The sequence below is a fragment of the Nothobranchius furzeri genome, chromosome 7, assembly GCF_043380555.1.
Source record: "Nothobranchius furzeri strain GRZ-AD chromosome 7, NfurGRZ-RIMD1, whole genome shotgun sequence".
NCBI lineage: Eukaryota > Metazoa > Chordata > Actinopteri > Cyprinodontiformes > Nothobranchiidae > Nothobranchius > Nothobranchius furzeri.
The window spans coordinates 50,568,105-50,590,124 of NC_091747.1; the positions used below are offsets into that span (position 1 = coordinate 50,568,105).

Below are 22,020 nucleotides of genomic sequence, written 5' to 3' on the forward strand. Positions count from 1 at the left end.
TAAAAGCTTTAGCGATGGCAGCCGCCATGTGTGATCCAGGAAACTCTTGTGAGTGAAGCACAAATCTCCTCAGCTCGAACTTTTCATCAATAAACTGTGCAGTTAGACTCAGCATCGATAAGGTACTCACACTAGAACTACAAATGTCACTCGTAAAGCCGACTGACACAATATTGTCATCCTGGATAAGGCTTTAGATTTGACTGTATATGTAGCTCCGGCAGGCATTCATCTGTGAAATATTTACGACTAGGCAGTGTGTAGCGTGGATCCAAGCAGTTAATGAGGCGTTTAAATCCGATGTCTTCGACAACAGAAAGTGGCTGATGGTCAAGGCATATGAATTAGGGCCCGACCGATATGCTTTTTTGGGGACCGATACCAATATAAAACTTATAACAAAGGCCGATAGCCGATATAATGGCCGATAAATCTCCCTCACAAAAAAGAAATAAATACAAATGTTCTTAAGATTAAACCCTTCATTCTCTGCCTTTTTGATGCTAACTTATTTCTACCTAACCAAGATGGCGCCGAGGAAGGACGCCCTGGTGCTAACGTGCGTCGTGTTTTGTTTGTTTTTGTCTGCAAATTGTGTGTCAGCGTGCTCTTACACCCGTGAAGAGCTTCTCTGTCCACCATTGTCCCTGTCCCTAAGAAACCCCGTATCACTGGACTGAATGATTACAGGCCTGTGGTGCTGACGTCTGTAGTCATGAAGTCTTTTGAGCGTCTGGTCCTCCCTCATCTCAAGTCCTTCACCTCCCCCCTCCTGTACCCTCTGCAGTTCGCATACAGAGCTAATAGTTCTGTAGACGACGCCATCAACCTGACCCTCCACTTCATCCTGCAGCACCTGGACTCCCCGGGAACCTACGCTAGGATCCTGTTTGGGGAATTCAGCTCTGCGTTCAACACCATCCTCCCTGCTCTGCTCCAGGACAAGCTCTCCATGCTCAACGTTCCCAACTCCACCTGCAGGTGGATCACTGACTTCCTGACAGACCGTAGGCAGTGCGTGCGGCTGTGGAAGAATGTTTCCACCGCTAAGACTATTAGCACAGGATCTCTACAGGGCTGTGTACTTTCTCCTCTGCTCTTCTCCCTGTAAACAAACTGCTGCACCTCGAGCCATGACTCCGTTAAACTAATCAAGTTTGCGGACGACACCACCATCATCGGGCTCATCTCTGACGGTGATGAGTCCGCCTACAGGATGGAGGTGGAACGGCTGGTGTACTGGTGCCGCAGCAACAACCTGGCGCTTAATGCTCAGAAGACAGTGGAGATGATTGTGGACTTCAGGAAAGTCACAGCCCCATCTCTCCCCCTCGTCCTGACGGACACCCCCGTCACCACTGTGGACTCCTTCCGCTTCCTCGGAACCACCATCACACATGACCTTAGGTGGGAGCCATCCATCAGCTCCCTGATCAAAAAGGCCCAGCAGAGGATGTACTTTCTGCGGCAGTTGAAAAAGGCCAAGCTGCCGGCCCCGATGATGGTGCGGTACGCTGGAGCCACGGTGAGGGACAAACATAGACTGCAGCGCATTGTGCTCTCTGCTGAGAAGGTGATTGGCTGCAGCCTTCCATCTCTCCAAGACCTGTACGTCTCCAGAACTGGGAGGCATGCAGGTCGGATAGCAGCTGACCCTTCGCACCCGGGTCACAGACTTTTTGAGCTGCTTCCCTCAGGCAGGAGGTTACGGTCCATCCGGACCAGAACCTCCCGCCATAAGAACAGCTTCTTTCCATCTGCCGTTAGACTTGTGAATAGATTATAAACACACAACCATGCTCGTCTTCTGTACTCGACACGTCACGTTATCGGCCATGTTACCATTACCTGCCATTTTTTATCGCTGAAAGTTTTATTCTAGTTTTTCGTTATATTTTATTCTATTTTATTCTATTTTTAATCTTAGTATTCATGTTATATGTAGCACATTAGTACCGAAGCAAGTTCCTAGTTTGTGAATTGTTTTTTCACTGACAATGGCAATAAACCTATTCTGATTCTATATTACACACCAAAGAACAGTCTCAATAACTCACTAGGGTTTCCAAGTAATGCAAATAAGATTTATTTTGCAATCTCAAAAACAACAGAACACACAAACTCAGTTCAAGTTTTTTGTTTTCTGAGTCTGTGGAGTTTTACACTTTTGTGTTTTGATCCTTTCCAAAGCCGACAGTATTAGGAAAATAAAAATAAGATATGTTAAATGACCAGTATGTGGCAATGTATAAGCCTTATGTAAAATATAAGGCTGAAAAAATACAATAGATTTATTCTATTGTAGAGAGGAATGTTTATTTTCTCGTATTACCGTCCCCCCTCCTCTCCCAGCTAGGGAGAGGAGGGGGGACTCCCTGCACAGCGTTTCATTGCTTTGTTGCCAACACCCCCTCGCCCGTCCTCAGCTGCGACAACGGTCGTGTGCCACTGAAGCGCCACAAAACGGGGACCGCCTTCATTCGTCGCCCTGGTTATCCTATTCTATAGGCCACATGGGCCGCCGAAGTGCTGCGCGCCGGCGCTCCAGCCCACGCCGTGCAGCAATCTCTGCACTATTTTTTTCGGGAGCCGTGGGTGAACCGCGTGAGTTTGAAAAGACTGCTGAAGAGCGGAGGAAATTGTCTGAGAATATTCCAGAATGTCTACCAGAAAAAAGCCAATGTTACTTACTTACTGCCCTGCATGACTAAAGGGGAAGGAGCGTGAACTCTGCATAGAGCGTAATGCTGCGGCAGTTTTATTTTATTTTTTCAGGTTAACTTTACAAGGCCACGAGGCACACAATAAACTTAGGAAGCATGTTGAGGGGAAACATACTTTTGTCATTGCTTATTTTACCATTCAACTTAGCACTGACACAACAAATATGCTTAAAACTGAAGATTTACCTCCTACTTCCTCATCACCGTCCTCTCTGCTTTACCGAACTGCTTCTGCTGCCCTGCTGCATGTGTGCTGTGACGGTGGCTCCACCCCCCGAGGAATGGAGCCACACAACATGAGTTCATAAAGCTGGCGCCATCTGCTGGATAGGTAGCGCAATATCGGCCATATCGGCCGTCTTTTTGGCCGATAGCCGATAGTGTTAATGACCCCTATATCGGCCGATAATGTCGGCCCGGCCGATATATTGGTCAGGCCCTAATATGAATTCCATTACCTTATGATTCAGTTCTTTCTTTTTGTTGCTGTCGCTGCTGTAAGGTTGCTGTCGTTTATATGTATGTCTCAGTTACACTCAGCTGAGTTAGCGATGTCGCTGCGGTGCGTTGCTTTTCTCTCTCCAACTTAGCAGCAGCCAAAGTTGTAAACTCGGTGTACTCCTTGGTTAGCCTAGTGAACTAGACCAAATTCTTGCTTTGCAAAGTTTGGTCTAGGCATGCTCCATTGGAACCTACACAGCTCCTACCAGGACTCTTACTAGCCAATCACAGCTCTCTAGAGGGGTTTCAAACACATAAAGAGCTGTGATTGGTCCATAATGGTGGGCCAATCATAGTGCTCTATCTGCTTAGTGAACAAATCACAGAGCTTTATCTGCTTTGTGGGCCAATCAGGGCCCTCTATATGCCTGGTGGGTGGGATGATGCAACAGAGTGAAACAAGAGTATGTCACATTCATTGTCCAGTGGAATGCAGAGATTATTTGAAAGACAACGGTAGAACCCACCCCACAACCGAGAGCCGTCAATGGAGCGTGGCCAGACTAAATAATACATTTATTTAGTCTGGCTTGCCAGGCTACTCCTTGGTGTGAGAAACTTTCAAATGTCTTATCAGGTTTGTTGTGTTGAAATTCTTTTGTAGCATTCCTCCTCTGGGTATCTCCTTTGCGCATACATTGCACTGCTAATTTGTTGTCCTTTTCAGACACATTGTAAAACTTCCATACTGGTGACGCCATTTTCAATGTAGATGCTTTGAAGAGACCACGCCCCAATAGGAGACCTGGATCTGAGAAGCGGGAAAGCTTGCCCTGACGGCGGTTAGTTGTAAACATCACCTGATCGGTCTGCTTTGATCTATTTTAAAACTCCGATCAAAACCAATAGGGGCGCTATCGGCCGATTGGGATCAAATGCCGATCCATCGGTGCATCCCTAGAAAACACGCATTTTACAATACCCAGCACTATAAAAAAATGGTTAATAAAAGCTAGTTCACTTCCTGAACAAGCCAGTTCTAGTGAGCTACCCGCTTCGGCCGACTGGGTAAGCAAAGCATAATGAACCATCCTCTTTTTTTGACCTCAAGGTCAAAGACTTCTTTGCAAGCGGCATCAGATGAGAACAGTTAGGCCAGCTTCCTGCAGTCACCTGGAAGGTTTCGCAGACCACACGGGCCGTATTTGGGGTAGAGCTACGTGCTCCATTACCAGAAGTTCAACTCCACCGGCAGTCTGTCTGTACCGACGTCGCAGACCCCCTGGATCGCACCGGGAACCTTCACCACAAGGGTTCGTAGTCTCTGCCTAACTGGCGTGGATGGGTTTTTTGAATTTTTGACAGTTGGTTAAACCGTACAGTCAGACTGATTTTACAACCCAGACATCACAAGTTTCTAAGACACTTAAGCTTACATCCCATCATCTCATTCATTGTCTCAGTTATCTTGTTTCAAGCATCATTCATCATAATCATCATAATCTTTAATTTTCATTCATAAAATTAACGACCTGAGGGGGAAAACTAATGTCAAAATCTCACATTTGAATGTTAATGGGAGTCTTATTAATGACCCGGCTGAAATTGCTGAAGCATTCAGTAAGCACTTTGCTTCCTCTCCTTTCCTTGCCTCTGCAGGGCATCATGGGTCTTACACCTTGCCTCACTGTTGCTCCAGTGGATTTTCTTTCTCTGAAATTCGTTCAGAGGAAGTGCATAAAGTTATAGTTATACTGTCTCTCTCTAGTGGGAATACTGCAGGTCCAGATGGCATAGAGAGTCGCTTTGTTAGGATAGCTGCTGATGTTCTAGCCTTACCATTATCTATTCTTTTTAATCACTCTATTAACTCATGTTCTGTTCCAAAATCTTGGAAATGTACTAAAATAATACCACTGCATAAAGGAAATGATACATCTAAGCCTAATAACTATGGACCAATTGCTATAATTATTACAGTTGTTAAAGTATTTGAAAAACTGGTTTTTATCCAACTATCTAAATACTTAGAGGACAACAACCTACTATCTCAGTACCAATCGGGGTTCAGAAAAAACTTCTCGACAACTACTGCACTACTTAAACTTTCTAATGACATCTATTCTGGTTTTGACAATAATTTAATTGTTGGTGGGATTTTTCTTGACTTAACAAAAGCCTTTGACCTCGTCAATCACTATCTACTTTTAGATAAATTATATGCTTTTGGTCTGTCAAGGCCGTCTCTACTGTGGTTTAGTTCTTTTCTTCATCATCGTTCTCAATTTGTTTCCTTTAATGGCTCTGAATCCAACACGCGAGGAGTCATTAGAGGTGTTCCCCAAGGCTCTTCACTTGGACTATTATTATTTTCAATTTGTATTAATGATTTATCACGGTGCTGCAGATCCTGTTCTGTTCAGTTATATGCAGATAACACGGTCTTATGCTGTTCTAAGTCGAGTAAATCCGAATTACAAGAAGCTCTTCAGCCTAATTTTGACGAAGTGCAGCTCTGGCTAGCTCAGAACAAGCTTCTTTTAAATAAATCTAAGACTTACTCCATGCTGTTTCATAGATGTAGTACTTTATCTGATAGTGACAGGATGCTTAATCTTTATTTTTTGGATTCCTCGTCGGTTCTTTCTTCTGTTAAAATGAAATATTTAGGAGTCTGGCTGGAGCCAGAGCTGTCTTTTAAATTTCACATTCACACGGCATGTCTTAAGGTCACTCGGTGTTTACGTATCCTTTACAACTCAATAAATTGCTTTGATCCTATTGTACGCAAGCGCATTGTCACTCAGCTTCTGTTGCCGATTATTGATTATTCTGATATTTTGTACCAAAACTCAACAGTTTCTAGCCAACGGTCTCTTGATGTCGTCTACAACAGTTTGTGTCGTTTCATTTTGCGGTGTTCTTTTAACACTCATCATTGTTATATGTATGAACTTCTTGGTTGGCTGCCTTTAAAAGCTAGACGACAATTTCATTGGTTGATATTTATGTTTAAGTGCATTTATTTTGATTTTCCACTTTATCTGAAAACTCTTTTGGTTCCCATTGATTCCTTGAATTCCACCCGCTTAACTACTTTTCCATCATTTGTTGTTCCTTGTTTTAAAAAGGAGGTGGGTAGACTCGCCTTTTGTGTTAAAGCTCCTCTGGACTGGAATAAATTACCCACTGAATTACGATCTATCTCATCAATTCGTCAATTTTCCCACACTGTTTATGCTTATGTAAAGCCGAGCTGTAGTTGCTTTGTTTAATCTTTGTTATGATTTTGTGCATTCACTGGCTAGCATGCTGTATTTTGTTGCCAATCTTTGTATTCAATCTGGATATTACTTCACTTTAGGTTTAATTACAATGTAATATTTTGCCCTTATTTCTCTTTGAGTGCCTCACAGCAGTTTTATTTAATTTAATTCTGTATATAGGTATGTATGTACGTATGTACATGTGTGGGTATTTATGTATCCATGCGTATGAGTATATATTTGTGTGTATATGCATATATTTACGTGTGTATATATATATTTATACATATCGCTATTTTTACTATTATTATTTATTTACTTTCCTTCTTTTCTTTTTGAAGTCTGTTATAACTTTCTAACTCTGCCACCTTATTTGTTATCTGTTGTGTTGTAGGAGGACCTGCTCGAAAACAAGATGTTACATCTCAAGCAGTTTATCCTCCTGAAAAACATAAGTTAAATAAATAAATAAAAATTTGTTCCGCATCATCAGTAGTAGAAATATAGTATTAAATACTTTTATAAACTATATTTTTGCTGGAAAAGAACGGCTGCCAAAAAGTTTCAGTCATTCATCCATCAGTACCTGTGTCCATGCTGTCCAGGTCCAGGTGGTGAAGAACACACGATGAAGCAGTCCCAGCTGATGGATGATCCTGAAGTGGTAGCAGGTCTTCTTTAGCCGTGTTTAGCTAACAGCTGCAATAGAAACAAAGCAGGAGAGCTGATTAAGATGCTGCTTCAGAACAATGCAGGAGATTAAAGATCCAACGCTTTGGTTCTGATCAGCTGAGGACAGATCCAGTCTGGAAAAGAGTCACCAGAGTTCACAGAGTTCTCTTCTGTTCTTCCAGCTACTGACTAAATTGAAGATGGATGCTCTACAAAAATACTAACAATGGTTTCTCCTGTTTAGTTTTTTTCTGGTGAATCACTAAAAGTCAAATCCAGCATGGCAGCATCTCATGGAGCCAACAAGGAATAAAAGGTGTGATATCAGCAGAGGGCTGGGAGCTGAAAAGGTAAAGAACAACACAACCTGAGGGTTCCTCGTCTCCAGCTGAGCTAAGAGCACTAAAGGGTTTCGTTTAGAGTTTACATGAAGAAGTAGTGAGTTCATTTATTTATTCTTTATTTAACCAGGAAGGTCCCATTGAGATCACAAACCTTACTTTCAAGGGAGTCCTGGCCAAGAGGCAGCTCCACGGACGTGTAATGTACATGAAAACACAGGGAATCCCAGCTAAATCCATTTGCCGTTAAGACTTGTGAATAGATTATGAACACACAACCTTGCTTGTCTTCTGTACTCGACACAACGTCACGTTATCGGCCATGTTACCATTACCTGCCATTTTTTATCGCTGAAAGTTTTATTCTAGTTTTTTTATTATATTTTATTCTATTTTTAATCTTATTATTCATGTTATATGTAGCACATTAGTACCGAAGCAAGTTCCTAGTTTGTGAATTGTTTGTTCACTGACAATGGCAATAAACCTATTTTGATTCTGATTCTAAATGAACTTTAGGTGTGTTTTAGCAGAATGCTATTGTGTTTTCAGTATTATTATTGATTACTAGGGGTGGGTGCAATTAATCGATGTGGCGATGCATCTAAAAGCTTAACATGTTGTTTTGGCATTGATTAATGAACGTCGATGCTTAAAAAAACATAATATCAAAGTTTTGTTGCGAAGCCGGTAGTAAAAAAAATAAAAACACGTAACCGGAGCCTAATGCACGCGCCACCAATTTACTGGTATACCGTTTAACATATAATGACTAATGTGTTTATTTATTTATTTGTTTATTTAGCCAGTGTGAGTCCATTTGTGAGCAGAGTTTCAACTAAAATACTGTTTAGGAACGACCAAATCCAAAGAACTTTTAGAGACATAAATATTTAGCTGAAAATAAACATTACAACTAAAATATAAACAAATTAAATGTTTCACCTGGCTAAATAGATTGTTGCCGACCTCACCGAGAATCGAACCAGCATCAGCTGAGGGGAAAGCAAAACTTCATTGAGACAATCTCGCCACTGGACTACCAGAACACATACGTTAATCAAATGTGCTGTTGTACACCACTTTTCTTGAAGCGGCTGTGGGTAGATATTCGTCAGAAGAAACCTTTTCATTTTGAGATATATTCAGGCTTTGTCAAGTAGCAAGTTATATTTATCTTGTTTAATTGAAGCATAGACCATAGCATTAACGACTGTAAACTAGTAACAGCCGTAATTCATGTGGGTTAGGTTAGTTTGCGATAAAGTTGGAAAAACAAAAACGGAAGTCAGTGGGCTAGGCTGAGTTTGTGTGAATGGGCGGGGCTGACTCTGGTGCAGCTCCACCTTATGGTGCAGCTCCGCCTTTGTAGGTCTGCAGCGAGCACCCTCTCCCTCTTTGACCTCTTTCTCCTTCCGGGAGACTGTATTCAGTAGTGAACAACAGGGGGTTTCGGTTCGTGGTGCGCATCATGGAGCCACGCTATAAACTTCCTCACCGAAAACCCTTCGCAGAAAAAGAAGCCCCCCTCCTCTACGAGGAAACCAAAGCAAGCGTTCTGGAGTCCATGAAGAAGGCAACCAGGATAGCACGCACATGCGATGCATGGACATCGGTTGCCACCAAATCCTTCGTTACTGTAACGGCGCATTTTGTTCTCGCGTCGGACAAGAACGGGTGGAAGTTGGTGAGTCACGTTCTTCAAACTCGAGAGATGAGTGAGAGTCAAATGGGCCATTCCCATCTGTACTGGGTCGGCCCGGGCCGGGTAGCCCCAGTCGGCCCTAGCCTGGCCCAGTTGATTCCACACATCCTCACCTTAAGCCCATGTGGGCTGATTCTACCCACCAATCAGAGGCTTGCTCTAATGGAAGGTGTGCATTTGCTGTCAGCAGTGGGTGTGCTAGCCCTGGTCGGCCTGAAGCAGACCCCCTCGAGAAGAGGGCTGAGAATGAGCCTTGGTTGGCCCGGAAAAATACCAGGCCACCCAGATATGTAAACAACCTACGCTACCCGGCCCGGGCCGACCCGGTACAGATGGGAATGGCCCATAAGTAGCTGTCATGTTCCTGGGCAGAGGTGAGTCACACCTTGTCCTCTCACCAGACTCTAAGCTAATTCTCCACAGGTGAGGAGCAGGGGAAGCGGCAGCTGCAGGAGATTTCCCAATCAGGGACGCGGGTTCAAAAGGAGGATGGAGACACATCACTTTGCCGGATGATTGCACCAGTTTAGGTAGCACCAGCCTTTGACCTTGATCTAGTTTGTTCGTGTTTTGACTCGTGTTTGACCATTTGATTTATGACCTCGGATTGTGTTCTTGGATTACGATTTGGATTATCCCTCACGCCTGGTTTTTGTTCCACTCAGGATCCTCTCCTCATCTCCTCACCCTCGCTGTCTTCGTTCCCTGGATAACACACATCACGTCCCATCCTCCTCCGCTGCTCCTATTTGGCTTCCCTCTGCTACCTCGCCTCTCCTGGACTTCTCACCCTCTGCCCAGCGTCCTTCCTGGCTTCCTCTCATCATCTCATCAACCTGAGCACTTCAGAGACTCGAGCCGTATTGCTCATCCCACAGGACTTCCCTGTGCGGTTTCAGTTCCCGTTTTTATAATAAAGACATTTTACTTTATGCTTTGGACTATGTGTGTTGATTCTGCATGTCTTGGGTTAGACACTTACCTCGAGCCATGACAGTAGCACCATGTTGACATTTGCCCATCTCACGCAACAGGAGGATGTAGGGGGACAAGAGGGAGGGGAGGGAGTATGGGAGGACAGTTTTTAAGATGAGTATGAGTGTCACTCTGCTCTATTTTGTTGTGTTCACCTCACTGTACTGAAGCTCCAGGCTGAATATATGTTCAGTTGAATTATGCACCTTTGTTCTGAAAAAATCATAGACTGTACATACTGGACAAAACGATTCCATAGGCTCCAATAACACGTTTTTGTCCATAATGGGAGGTGGCCACCACCGCCATTTTGACCGTGTCACAGGTTCCGTCCAGCCCAGACAATTCCATAAAAGGGAAGAGAGGGGGAGCTGAGGGTGGGGCTGTAAGGCTGGGATCGAGTGACGACACCCGGGCAAACTACCTACGAGCTAACCCTGGCTAACCCAAAGCTAACACGGTCGTGGTAGCCAAGCTAACGGATGTAGCCACCTAGCTTCAACCCTACCGGAGCTAACTGTGGAACACCCATGGACCTGAACCTAACACGAAGTTTAGGTGGAGGTTTTCGGCGCCTGTTCGTGAAAAGTACCTGGATTAAAAAAGGATAAAATCAGTAGTTTTATAATTTATTTCCGTAATGAAAACATTTTACTTTGAGCAAGTTTTCAGTACCGTATTCTCCGGGCTATCGCTCCTGAGTCGCACCAGCCATTAAATGTATAATGAAGAGAAAATATATTTAAGTCGTATTTTGGGGGGACATTTTATTATTTTTCTTACAAAATCTGAGACCAAGCCTTTCACATTGCAAGAGAAGCACCGGTAACCATAACAGAAAGAACAACAGCACGCCATGGTCTCCAGCCAGCAGAGGAGAGGATGGCGGCGTTTCAAACCCTCCCGGCCGGCGAGGAGAGCTCATTCCTGGGCTGGAGCCGGCCCTCAGCACCCCGCCACAGGCTCCAACAGATGCTGGCGGTGTTTGAAACCCTCCCAGCGGGACAGAGGAAGTCATTCTTGGGTAGGGTTAGGTAGGGAATTATCATGAGAACCAGAACAAGAGAGCCTGATAACAGTCATGTGAAAATAACAGTTAAAAAGTATGTATGTGTAATAGGAATAAAAATATATTAGAATTAGTGTAACTCACTGTGATCTCAACAATAAATCAGCCATAGCTGATTAGTAAATATGACATGAGATCTGGGAGTTTTTAAGTTTCATTCTTTTATTACATTTTTTTCCTTAGATCTGTTTAAAGTTCACCATGGCAGCCTGTGTGTCTCCAACATCAGCTACACAACGCAGCGTGTACGTTCCAAATACCTGTCTTGACCACTTCATGTATGGTTTTGTACTTTAAACAATTATGACAAACCTGTTATTTTTTCTCCATAGCCATTTGGATCATCGGAGACAGCTACGTGAGGCGTGGTGCCCAGAGAGCTGCAGAGACCCTCGGAGACAACCTTTTAATATTTTACGTTTTTTTTTTAATGTGTCGACACTTTGTGCCCTGTTTTATAAAATGTAGTGTAAAAAATAAATGTTTTTGCTCAATTACTGGAATTTCTTTGGTTAAGACTACAAAGTGAGGAATAATCATTTACAAGTTATTTGTACAACAGGCCCATTTTAAATCCCAACAGTTTCTTAGCAGCCAATAGAAATGTGTTCTTTACTAACTTTACTTAAAAATCTTACTAAAATAAACAGAGTGCTGTATTGCAAAACCCAATTATACTTGTTATGTAAACATTAGCTTTGTAGATATTTTCTACAGATCTATATTTGTGCGCAACAAAAACCAAACTTAAATAATTTGTCATTCTTTATTGAAAAACAACAAGATACAGGTAAACAGGAAAGTTCAAGTCCTTTAGAGGCTGAAGAAGTAAAAACATAAAAGCAGTCCTAAAAACAGTCTAAAACATCCTGTGCAGCACCAGGGGTGGGACAGTGTCCAATACAAGGAGCCACCTCTTGGCTCCAGCTGACCCATGTTGACCCACATAGCTGGGACCCAGTCTGCCCCACCTTGTCCTTTGGCTGACAGGCACAAAGTCGACCTCCTGCAGCAACCTGTCTGTGCTGCCACTATGGCTCCAGCGTCGTCCTTCTGCAGCAACCTGTCTGTGCTGCCGCCATGGCTCCAGCGTCGTCCTCTTGCCCGCTGGCTGCTGCGCACACCGCCAGTCTCTCTGCAGCCCCGTGGCACAGCTCCGCTCCTTGGACACGCCGCACCCTCCTCGGCCCAAGGCCCTAACAAGATGCAGAGGCACCAGCACCAACATCGCACCACTCACATGGGGGAGGAGAGGGCAACTCACAATCCTCCACACTTGGTCGCTTGTCCACATCCCGGGACGGTGCTCCAGGTGCCGTTCTGCGTTCCCGGGTGGTCAGGCGTTCGTGTCCTTGCCAGAGACGTCACCGTCCAGAGGCGTCTCTCACTCTCAGACCTCATGCATGTCTCAGGTGTCTGCTGCTCTCTTGAACTCTCTCCTCAGTTCCTTTTATACCTCCATTGCACCTGTGGCCATTCCACAACTGTTCCCACTTGTTCCAATTAGTGTCTCTGGGAGGTACCACAAAGGGAGAAAAAAAACATTCAAAACACAAAATAAGCATGTCAACAGCAAAACACAAATCATGCAACTTAAGCTAAATCCAAACTTTTCCACTCTGTGACACTTGCGTGCATGCATGTGTGTATGTGTCTGATGAAACCTGCAGGTGTTCCTTCAGCAGACCTGGTGGCAGCTCCAACGACCCAGTGGCTGTGCTTGGTCAATGTTATCGAGCTCAGTCCGGCTCGGCCGTGAATGAGCCGAGGCGACATCCTGCTCTGCTTAAGAAGAAGTGTTATTTTCCGCTTCAGAAGAAGCGTCCGTGTTTTACGCTTTCTCAGAGACATGTCACATTGCTAAGTTGTTAGCGCTGCGCGCTAACACGTCAATAGTGCAGCGTAGCCTGCTGGAGGTTTTAAGGGTTCAGAAGAAAACACCCTACCACTCAGGCTGCTTACACATCGATATTAAGTTGTCGCTGTTGCGCTCACGCCGTAATATAGCATTAGATGCGGTTAAAGTCAGACATGAAAAACTCCACGAGCGGTCAGACCGCGCAGCAGCTAGGCGCAGCAAGTAGGCGCCGCATCGGTCAGGCTGCCCGGCCTGACCGCTGGGGATTACCGGATGGAAGAATGGACACAGAAGTCTCACTCCAAGCGCTCCGTCGTATTGCAACCCATTTTTATCTTAAATGCACTGGGTTTTACCCATCGAAATATGCCCTATTAATTATTTTACCGTATTTTACATTTAAATTTCATGGTTAAACAGTACATGCTACATGTTAAACTGATAGTTAGCTAGCTACTTCGGTAAACTCAGCTAGTTTAAAGGCGGCAGTGACATAAAATACGAATATAGATTTTAACTTACCGAAAAAAATGAAGTGGAGACTCCTTGGATGCTCTATTAGTGCAATTAATACCACTGCAAGTCATTTTGTCCAACATTTGCACCAATAATATCCAAAACAGAATTCACAAGCAGAGAGACTCAAAATCCCGAAACAGTTTACAGGAGAAACCGAGGCTGTACTGAGGCCTTTCCACGGAGCTAGCTCTGTGGTCACGTGGGTCTGAGGCGGCGGTCACGTGTGTCGGATGCTCATTAATTATACAGAATTTTAGGTTTTCAATACACTTAAACAGAAGAGTGAGAAAAAAATTCACCCCCCTCAGAGTTGTCATGAGTATAAACTAGATAATTTAGACAAAAAACATGTTTTGGAACCAGGCTGTAAACATGTTTATTTCTGCTGTGAAATCGGCATTTTTAACATGGGAGTCAATGAGGATTTGCTCGCTTCTGGTACCAGCCCCCAGCGGATGAGTGTGGAACTGCAATTTCTCTTACTTCCGGGATGGGACCATTTTTAGAGACGCATTGTGGGGGCTTGGAAAAAATGCAACATATTACCTTCAAATATAGCAGGTTTGTTCTGTTACCTACATTCCAGACTGAATAAGCTGAATTTACTTATTTGATCTGTATGGCAGCTTTTTTGTAATGTTATCACATGCCAGACTCACAAGTTTCCATTAAATAAATTTGATGGAAGTAAAAATATTGTTTACTTGAATTAATTACCTCATTAAATCCAGGGCTTGCCTGTTTTCAGTGTTTCCCAACAATGGAGGGGACACTAGTGTAAGTAAAGCTTTCCCTGATCGAAGTAAAGTTGGTCAAAGTGCAAATATTTACACTTCACACAGTCATAAAATAAGAATTTGTCTTTGAAAAATAGTTAAATGTTAAAAAATGTATTTATTAACAGAGAGTAGTTTTAGAGGAACTGAATTAATTGATAGGTTATTTATTTACGAATGTAGATAAAGAAGAAGACGATCATGTATGAAAAAAGCATTAAAATGTCAATAATCGAAGAATCGTGGCACCAATAATCGAAATCGAATCGAACTGTGAAGTACCCTTTTTGGAACACCCCTATTGAATTATGCACTTTTGTTCTGAAAAGATGCAACATATTACCTTCAAATATAGCAGGTTTTTTCTGTTACCTATATTCCAGACTGAATAAGCTGAATTATTTTATTTTGAGGAATGCACTTTTGATCTGTATGGCAGCTTTTTTGTAATGTTATCATATGCCAGACTCATTAAGTTTCCATTAAAGAGCGGGTCAATTGAGCCTCGGAGTCCTTCTCCACCCACGTATCAATTTTAAAAAATGCAACATTAGTAAGCGTTGCCTGGAGGACCGAGAGGGCGGAGCCGCGGCAGTGACGAAGACGACGACTAACTAGACGATGCTAGCTCCCTTCACTCTATGCAGTTATTAGAAATGGAGGACGTTTCTCCCCCTCCTTACCCAGACACTCGAGAAGAAAGGGACCAAGTCTATTTGGAGGAGACAAGCGGACCTGAGCCTTATTGTTGTGAGCTTGTGAGTTGCCTGTAACTCCCAGAACCGACCCAACAGAACCACCTCTGAATGTAAGTAGCCATTAGCCATAGCATCAGATTAGCTGCAGGGTTTGTCTCCACGGCCCTGGAGAGCTAGTATTCAGCATGTTTTAGAGGTTTATCTGCTTCAGCACACCTGGTTTTAATCAGCAACAAATAGCTGAGCTGCTTAACAGTTAATCTAACCTGTTAAAGCAGGAAAATCCGCTGAAACGTGCTGGATAGCAGCTCTCCGGTAGCCCTGGGCTCAAGTTACAGTCTGCTGCATAAAGTTATGAAAATACCCCATGAGAAATTTATTCTGTAATGTGTTCAGCTCACTAAAACTGCCCTGATTTATTTACTAATAACAGCTGCTCTCTTGGTTCTAGGTCCTCTGGTGTCTGCAGCTGGTCTCTGGTGTCTGCAGCTGGTCTCCTCTGCTGGTGTCCTCAGGATCAGGAGCTTCCAGAAGAATGTGCCTTTCAATGACTCTTTCCCCCTTATTTGTTATATTAATTAAATAAATCTCAATTTATATATTTCCTGTTTTTTTCATGTCCATAAATACTTAAACATGCTTGAAATTAAAATGAGCTTTTAACAGTGAAGTGCTAGTTTAAATCATCACAATAGAGCTAGTTAAACATGCAATGTGATAATTCAATTAATGTAATTTATAAATATCCATTAAAATATCAAAACTGGAATCTATATGAGATATTTGGCAGCACAAAAAAACTTGTCAAACACAATATTTATTATAATAATTGTAGGCAGACAGGAGACAGAGCTGATGGAGGTTCTCAGTCATCGAAGGATGGCTGAAGGCTTTCCAGGAACAGGAGATGTGGTGTTTTCTCTTCTCTCTATTCTGCCAGATGAGCTGATAGGTTACAGGTGTGTGAGGACATCCTCATGCTGTCACAACCAGATGACAGGAGTTATCAGGTGATCAGCCAGGCTAATGAGATGCAGAAAGAAAACAAATTCAGGACAGTGTACAATATGTGGTGTTGCTCACCTTATGTGCTCTTATAGAGTATTAACGTGTGCCTGCCTCATGGTGTAGAGTCCATATTTTGCTGAGTGTCCTGCAATAATGCAGGTTATTAGTTAATTTACTTTTGATAGCAAAAACAAAATATTTAATGTAAAAGTTGTTTTCCAGGTGAATCAGCTCACACGTCACCACCAAGTGTCACGGGGCCAGAATCAGTAGCCTCCGTCATGATGTAATCACATACTTATTTAATTGTTAATATCTTAAAAATTCTGAAATGTTTTAATTTTTTTTTACCTTGAACAGTTCACTGAGCTTGCACTGTCACTGAGGTGGAAGCTGGAATCAACAGCAGACACCTCACACCTTGGTCTTTTCAGGGGGTGCGGCCGCTCTGGGACCTTCTGGAAGATGAATTTTCATCATGGTCCCCGTGGGTCACCAGACACACTGCGGCTGTGAACTCCATTCTGGCTGGCTATGTAAAAACAAAGAAGCAGCACATTTATAAATGTTTAAAAGAGCATAAAATCACGTGTAACAATAATCTGTAAAACAAATTAAAACTAGAAGGTAATAATAAAATGTTTACATAGAAGATTATTAAAAATAATTCACCTTTGCTACAGGGAAGGCTTCACGTCTGCCTGGACAAGTGCATTCTTGCAGCTAAATCAGTCTGACAGCCAGTGTCTTGGGTAGATTTAGCCTGAAAAAAAAAGAGCACATTGTTGTTGGGAGTTGATAAAGTCAGATAATATACAAAAGAATCTCCTATATAGGTGCTTTATAACATTCCTAGTGTGTGATCGTTATAACGTAAAAGTCAGTCACACATGATGTGGAGAGCCTGAAATGTGACCTCCTGAACAGAATTCCTTACAGAACCGGGTCACAAGCTGGATTTCACGCTGTAATGCTGTCTGTCAACTAGTGCTGTTAGTTAGAGACATTGTTGCAGAATTGCCGACTGACTAGCTAAAGGAAGTGAACCACGTCTCTCAGACTTTGCATTTAGGTAGGGAATTGTCTTTAGAAGATGTTAAAACGTTTATTTAGCTTACTCACCTCAGACTGGAGCCCGCCGTGGTGGGGGAGCAGAGTCGGTGGGCTGCATCTAAATCGCGGAAGAGCCACGGTGGGCAGCCTCCCTCTTCAAACGGAGACGTGCAGAATCGCGGGTAAAATGCCCACAGAGTCACCGCAACCATACTACACTACACCTACTCACCAATACTAACACGATTTTGAGCACTAAACCCGAACTACTTTCCCAATTACACTAACAGCCAAACACTAACTAAACTACAATATCCAACAGCCAAATCTAACACTAAATAAGTATTTATAACACTAAAAGATATGCTAAAGACTAGGATATGCTAATGCTATATGCTATATGCTAATGCTGAACTACCGCTGACCTCCTACACTCACTTGCAAATCCAACGCCCACTCGCCACAGGGGTTGGCCGAGACGCTCGTTGCTTTTATAACTTTGGCACAAGAGCTGCTACGTAGTACTCTACTGGTTTACGTAGTACTTTACTCTTTAGCCATTGGCTAAAATTTATTCAAAATGACTCAAATTCTATGTTTTCAGCTGAAGGTGGCGCATTACTGTGGTTTTTAGGCAGAATTTTTAATTTTTAAAGAAAATGCACCAAAATGCTAAAATAAAGAATGCACACATTTAAAACACTATTAGACACTCATTTATGCAGTTCATCAGCAAAAAAAAAGTTAATTTAGACGTTACTTGCTCTTTAAATAAATTTGCTGGAAGTAAAAATCTTGTTTACTTCAATTAATTACCTCATTAAATCCAGGGCTTGCCTGTTTTCAGTGTTTCCCAACAATGGAGGGGACACACTAGTGTAAGTAAAGCTTTCCCTGATCAAAGTTAAGTTGGTCTAAGTGCAAATATTTACACGTCACACAGTCATAAAATAAGAATTTGTCTTTAAAAAATAGTTAAATGTTAAAAAAAATGTATTTACTTACAGATAGTAGTTTTAGAGGAACTGAATTAATTGGTAGGTTATTTATTTACAAATGTAGATAAAAAAGAAAACAATCTTGTATGAAAAAAGCATTAAAAATGTCAATAATCGAAGAATCGTGTCACCAATAATCGAATCGAACCAAAAAGCATTATAATCGAAGAATCGAAGCTTCCATAATCGAAACTGAATCGAATCGTGAAGTACCCTTCTTGGAACACCCCTATTGATTACTAAGTCATTATATTATACATTTACTCTGTAGAATGTCTTTATAAAGTTGTATGTATTTTTATTTACATGTAAATATGCATCCCTGAAAAACATCTGCTTAACGAATGCTCTGAAACATCAGCTGGCATTTCTTTTTAGCCTGTTTTGTCTATTTAATACCTGCTACTTGGTTCATTTTCATGCTGAATGCTGTTGAGTAAACTTCTGTCTGTATGAAGGAGCTGCTGTTCTGGAGCTGCCGTTAAGTGTTAGCCTGGCAAGCCAGACTAAATAAATGTATTATTTACAATCTCCAAACATTGCAAAGCAAGAATTTGGTCTAGTTCACTAGGCTAGTTAAGTGTGGGAACGGGAGGAAAGAATAGCTGTGTGTGTGTGTGTGTGTGTGTGTGTGTGTGTGTGTGTGTGTGTGTGTGTGTGTGTGTGTGTGTGTGTGTGTGTGTGTGTGTGTGTTCGTCGCATCGGAGCTCTTTCCCTGGCGAGCAGACAGCTGCTCAGGGGAGAAATCGGTGTGTGTGGCGCAAGTTTATGAGGACACACACAGTAAATTAATAAAATATTGTGGTTCAGAGTCTCCAAAAGCAACACAGCTCGTGTCCGCCATTGTTCACCTTGTGGAGCGGACTTTCCCGCGCGCATTAGACACCGCCCACAGGACCAGCCCAAACTCACGCCATCCAGCCCGACCAAACGCCGACTGCCCACGCTAATGTGTAAGCGTCATTAGGCTACCTATACTAAGCAGGCTAAGGAATGGGCATTTACCAAACAGGAGTTTTTAGGGATGCTGTTGTAGAGTTATTAGCAGTGGGCAGATGCCAGAGAACCAGAACCGCTTTTGTGCTGCAGGGTTCTCTACCGGTGCACCCATGCTTGTATTAACATGAACTAGATTGTAATAAACTACAAGATGAAGGAGCAGCTCAGCATGAACATTATACACATTCCCAACCACGCTGATCTATGTTGATTTCTCCAACATGGATCTCTTTATTAAAACTATTTAACGGTAATAACTATTTGTTGATTTTAAACAGGGAAAACCCCACTCGCGATTTAGTGATAGCATAATGCTAACTCCATTAGGCCGTTAGCGTGCTTTCCCTCACAAAGAAACGGTGTTCACTCACCAAGTGAACTGCTCCACTCACTAAAGACGGTAAATGTTTCAGATTCAACTACGTTACTGACTGTACTACCGACTACTGACTGCCAAAACTCACCAAGTCCACGAGTTATCTCAGAACAGCACAGCTTCTAGGTCGTGTCTTGATAGCTTCCAAGTTGAACCGTTCAAAATGGCACGTGGCAACAGGAACTGGTTGCAGCAAATGTGTGGTGGAGGCACGTTGCTCAAAGCTCTCAGTGTAAAACATAGAGCCAAAGATCGCGTTGGCCACAGACCCAAAAACACTATGAAAACTGAGAAAAGTGAGAGATCGATTAAACTGAAAGATAAACTATAGAGTATGTATATGTTTAGTGTATTTGTAAAGTAAATATTTTTAATTTTTATTATTAAAATTAAACAAATATTTCAAGATTCTATTTTTAGATTTTGTGTATCTTTTTGTTCAGTAGGACTAAGTTATTAAATATTACAGAGTTATTCTCTAATAGCCTACAAACATTTCTATGATTTATTAAAGAGATTTCAGTCATTTTGATACTTGACTTGTGAAAGCTGATTTGAAGTTTGTTATTTTTTCTAGCCATATTTAGAAGGAAATTTTCAAATAAATTAAAATCAATATGGAACTATTTGGATTTTAGTAGCTTTCATGTTATGTGATTTAATAAAATTTTTATTTGACATTTATGTTCTCTCTCTTTGTTGTGAAAAAGTTAGATATGTTTTAGTACTTAAAATTAATGCTTTGCATCGTCCACACATGTAGCTGTTGGTCAGCTAATAGCCATGTCATTTCAGGACATGTTGCTTCAACTATTAACGATCTACATTTAAATCTTTATTCTGAATTGCTTATTCTGTTTCAGGCCACAAATGAAAACAAAAAGAAAGGATGCTCATGGAGATGTACAAAATTGGCAAGATATTATTGTTGATCAATATCCTCCAGCTCCGTTCTAATGACAATATCCCATCTGTGTGTGTGTTGCTGTCCAAACTGTCAGCAGACCAGGTCAGTTGAAATGGCAGAGAAACAAAAAACGGCAGATATCAGGTCGTTTTTTTAATGCTCCAGAACGTTAAGTAAGTAGAAACTTGCATTTTGATAAAGACATCTATAAGAAACAAATGAAATGCCTATTAAATTGTATCTAAATGGTTTCATTAGGCAAAGTCCAGACACTTGAGCACAGGCAGCCAGAGCCTGTCAGACACAGGCGCAGAGTCTCAGGTCAGTCTCTTATAAGGACATACAGCGTTGTATGTAGAGAGCATTCCCCCCCCCCCCCTCCCCCCCAAAAAATTACTCTCTGAAGTTTTACTGTTTATTGTCCCCCCAAAATTGAAATGGGATTTCCGCCCTTGGTTGCTGTAATTAGCTTTTTGAATTTAATAATTTACTGAATTTAATCTCATTTACTCACCAACGCACTCCAAGGGTTCCCTCCTACAGAGGATAGGTTCACTCTGTCGTCTCCACACAAATCTATAAGAATGGAATTAATTTGATAAGCTATTTAAGTTTTTTTTTTTCTTTTTTAAGTTGCATCGTTAGCTTTTTTCCTTCTTTTTTCTTTACTCACCGCTCGGTTCCAAGTTCCCAGTTCAGAAGGACTCGAGTCCGCCTCTCCCTCTATCTATGCGGCCCCCAAATCAGGGTTCTTCACGGCCTCGACCGTTGGTTTTTCTCTCTCTCTCTCTCTAAACGCTCAGTCTGTGCTTTCTGTATCGCGTGCTGCACAGCCGTTGGTCTCTCTTTCGCTCCGCTGCGTCGAACGGTTTTATTTCGCGGAGGCGGGACTTATTTCTCTCAGCCAATGAAATTTCAGATTCCCACCTGGACCAATAGTACACAACTTTCCTCTTCTGTTTTTTGTTAGTAATGTTCAAAATTCTTGTTTTAACCGACGTTTAATATTAAACTCGTTATTTTAGTTATTCACCCTTCCAATAATTCATTATGAAATTATTATCTATTTGTTATTTAGATATCTATTAATTAGTATTTTTAATTTCCTTAATTTATATTTTATCTAAATTGAGGATGGATCATATTAGTAATCCGATTAGTTAATACCTCATTAAGGTTCTAGCTTCTGGGTTACAGATATTCCATGGCAGTCCCATTGGATAACGAATGCTTGGGAACATCGATGGGCTTCACCAAGCATAAGAACATGTGGGTCGTCTGTTGTGGCCCCGGTCAGGTATTCCACCATGTTGGTTCCAGTGTAAAGTAAGGGGAATTGAAGAAAAAAAAGAGAAAGAAAGGGAAAAAATTAAGGCATGAAAAAATATGGTTTCATACACAGTTGTGGAAGTATATTTGGAGTTGGCTGTAAATAATAGTGGTGCAACTGTACAGATAGCCCACGGTATGGTCTGTAGTATGGTTTTTAGGCCATGGTCTCAGTATGGTTTTGGCATACGTTTTGTGCAGAAAGGCTGCTGCTTTTTATCCCAAAAAGTGTATTTAATTTTTTTTGTGAGCTAAAACATTTGCATTAGCATGAGGCTGCTGTTTACAGCTGCCACCGGTCTCTCAC

The 22,020-nt window shown here is 42.1% G+C and overlaps 1 protein-coding gene across 2 annotated transcripts in view; it reads right to left on the reverse strand.

Moving 5' to 3' along the window:
* LOC139070610 (zinc finger protein 595-like) overlaps positions 1-21,222 on the reverse strand; it is a 43,272-nt gene extending 22,050 nt beyond the window's left edge. Inside the window, exons 1-3 of one of the 2 annotated variants that reach the window (XM_070553187.1) lie at positions 21,058-21,222; positions 20,899-20,960; positions 7,017-7,129 (exon numbers count right to left, since the gene is read on the reverse strand). In XM_070553187.1, coding sequence (XP_070409288.1) covers positions 7,017-7,026 — 10 coding nt within the window. In that variant the 5' untranslated portion in view covers positions 7,027-7,129; positions 20,899-20,960; positions 21,058-21,222. Of the gene's footprint in view, positions 1-7,016; positions 7,130-19,565; positions 19,766-20,898; positions 20,961-21,057 lie in introns of those variants that run through there. The other variant, XM_070553188.1, reaches the window with a different exon arrangement.
* Between the last annotated feature and the right edge of the window lie 798 nt (positions 21,223-22,020).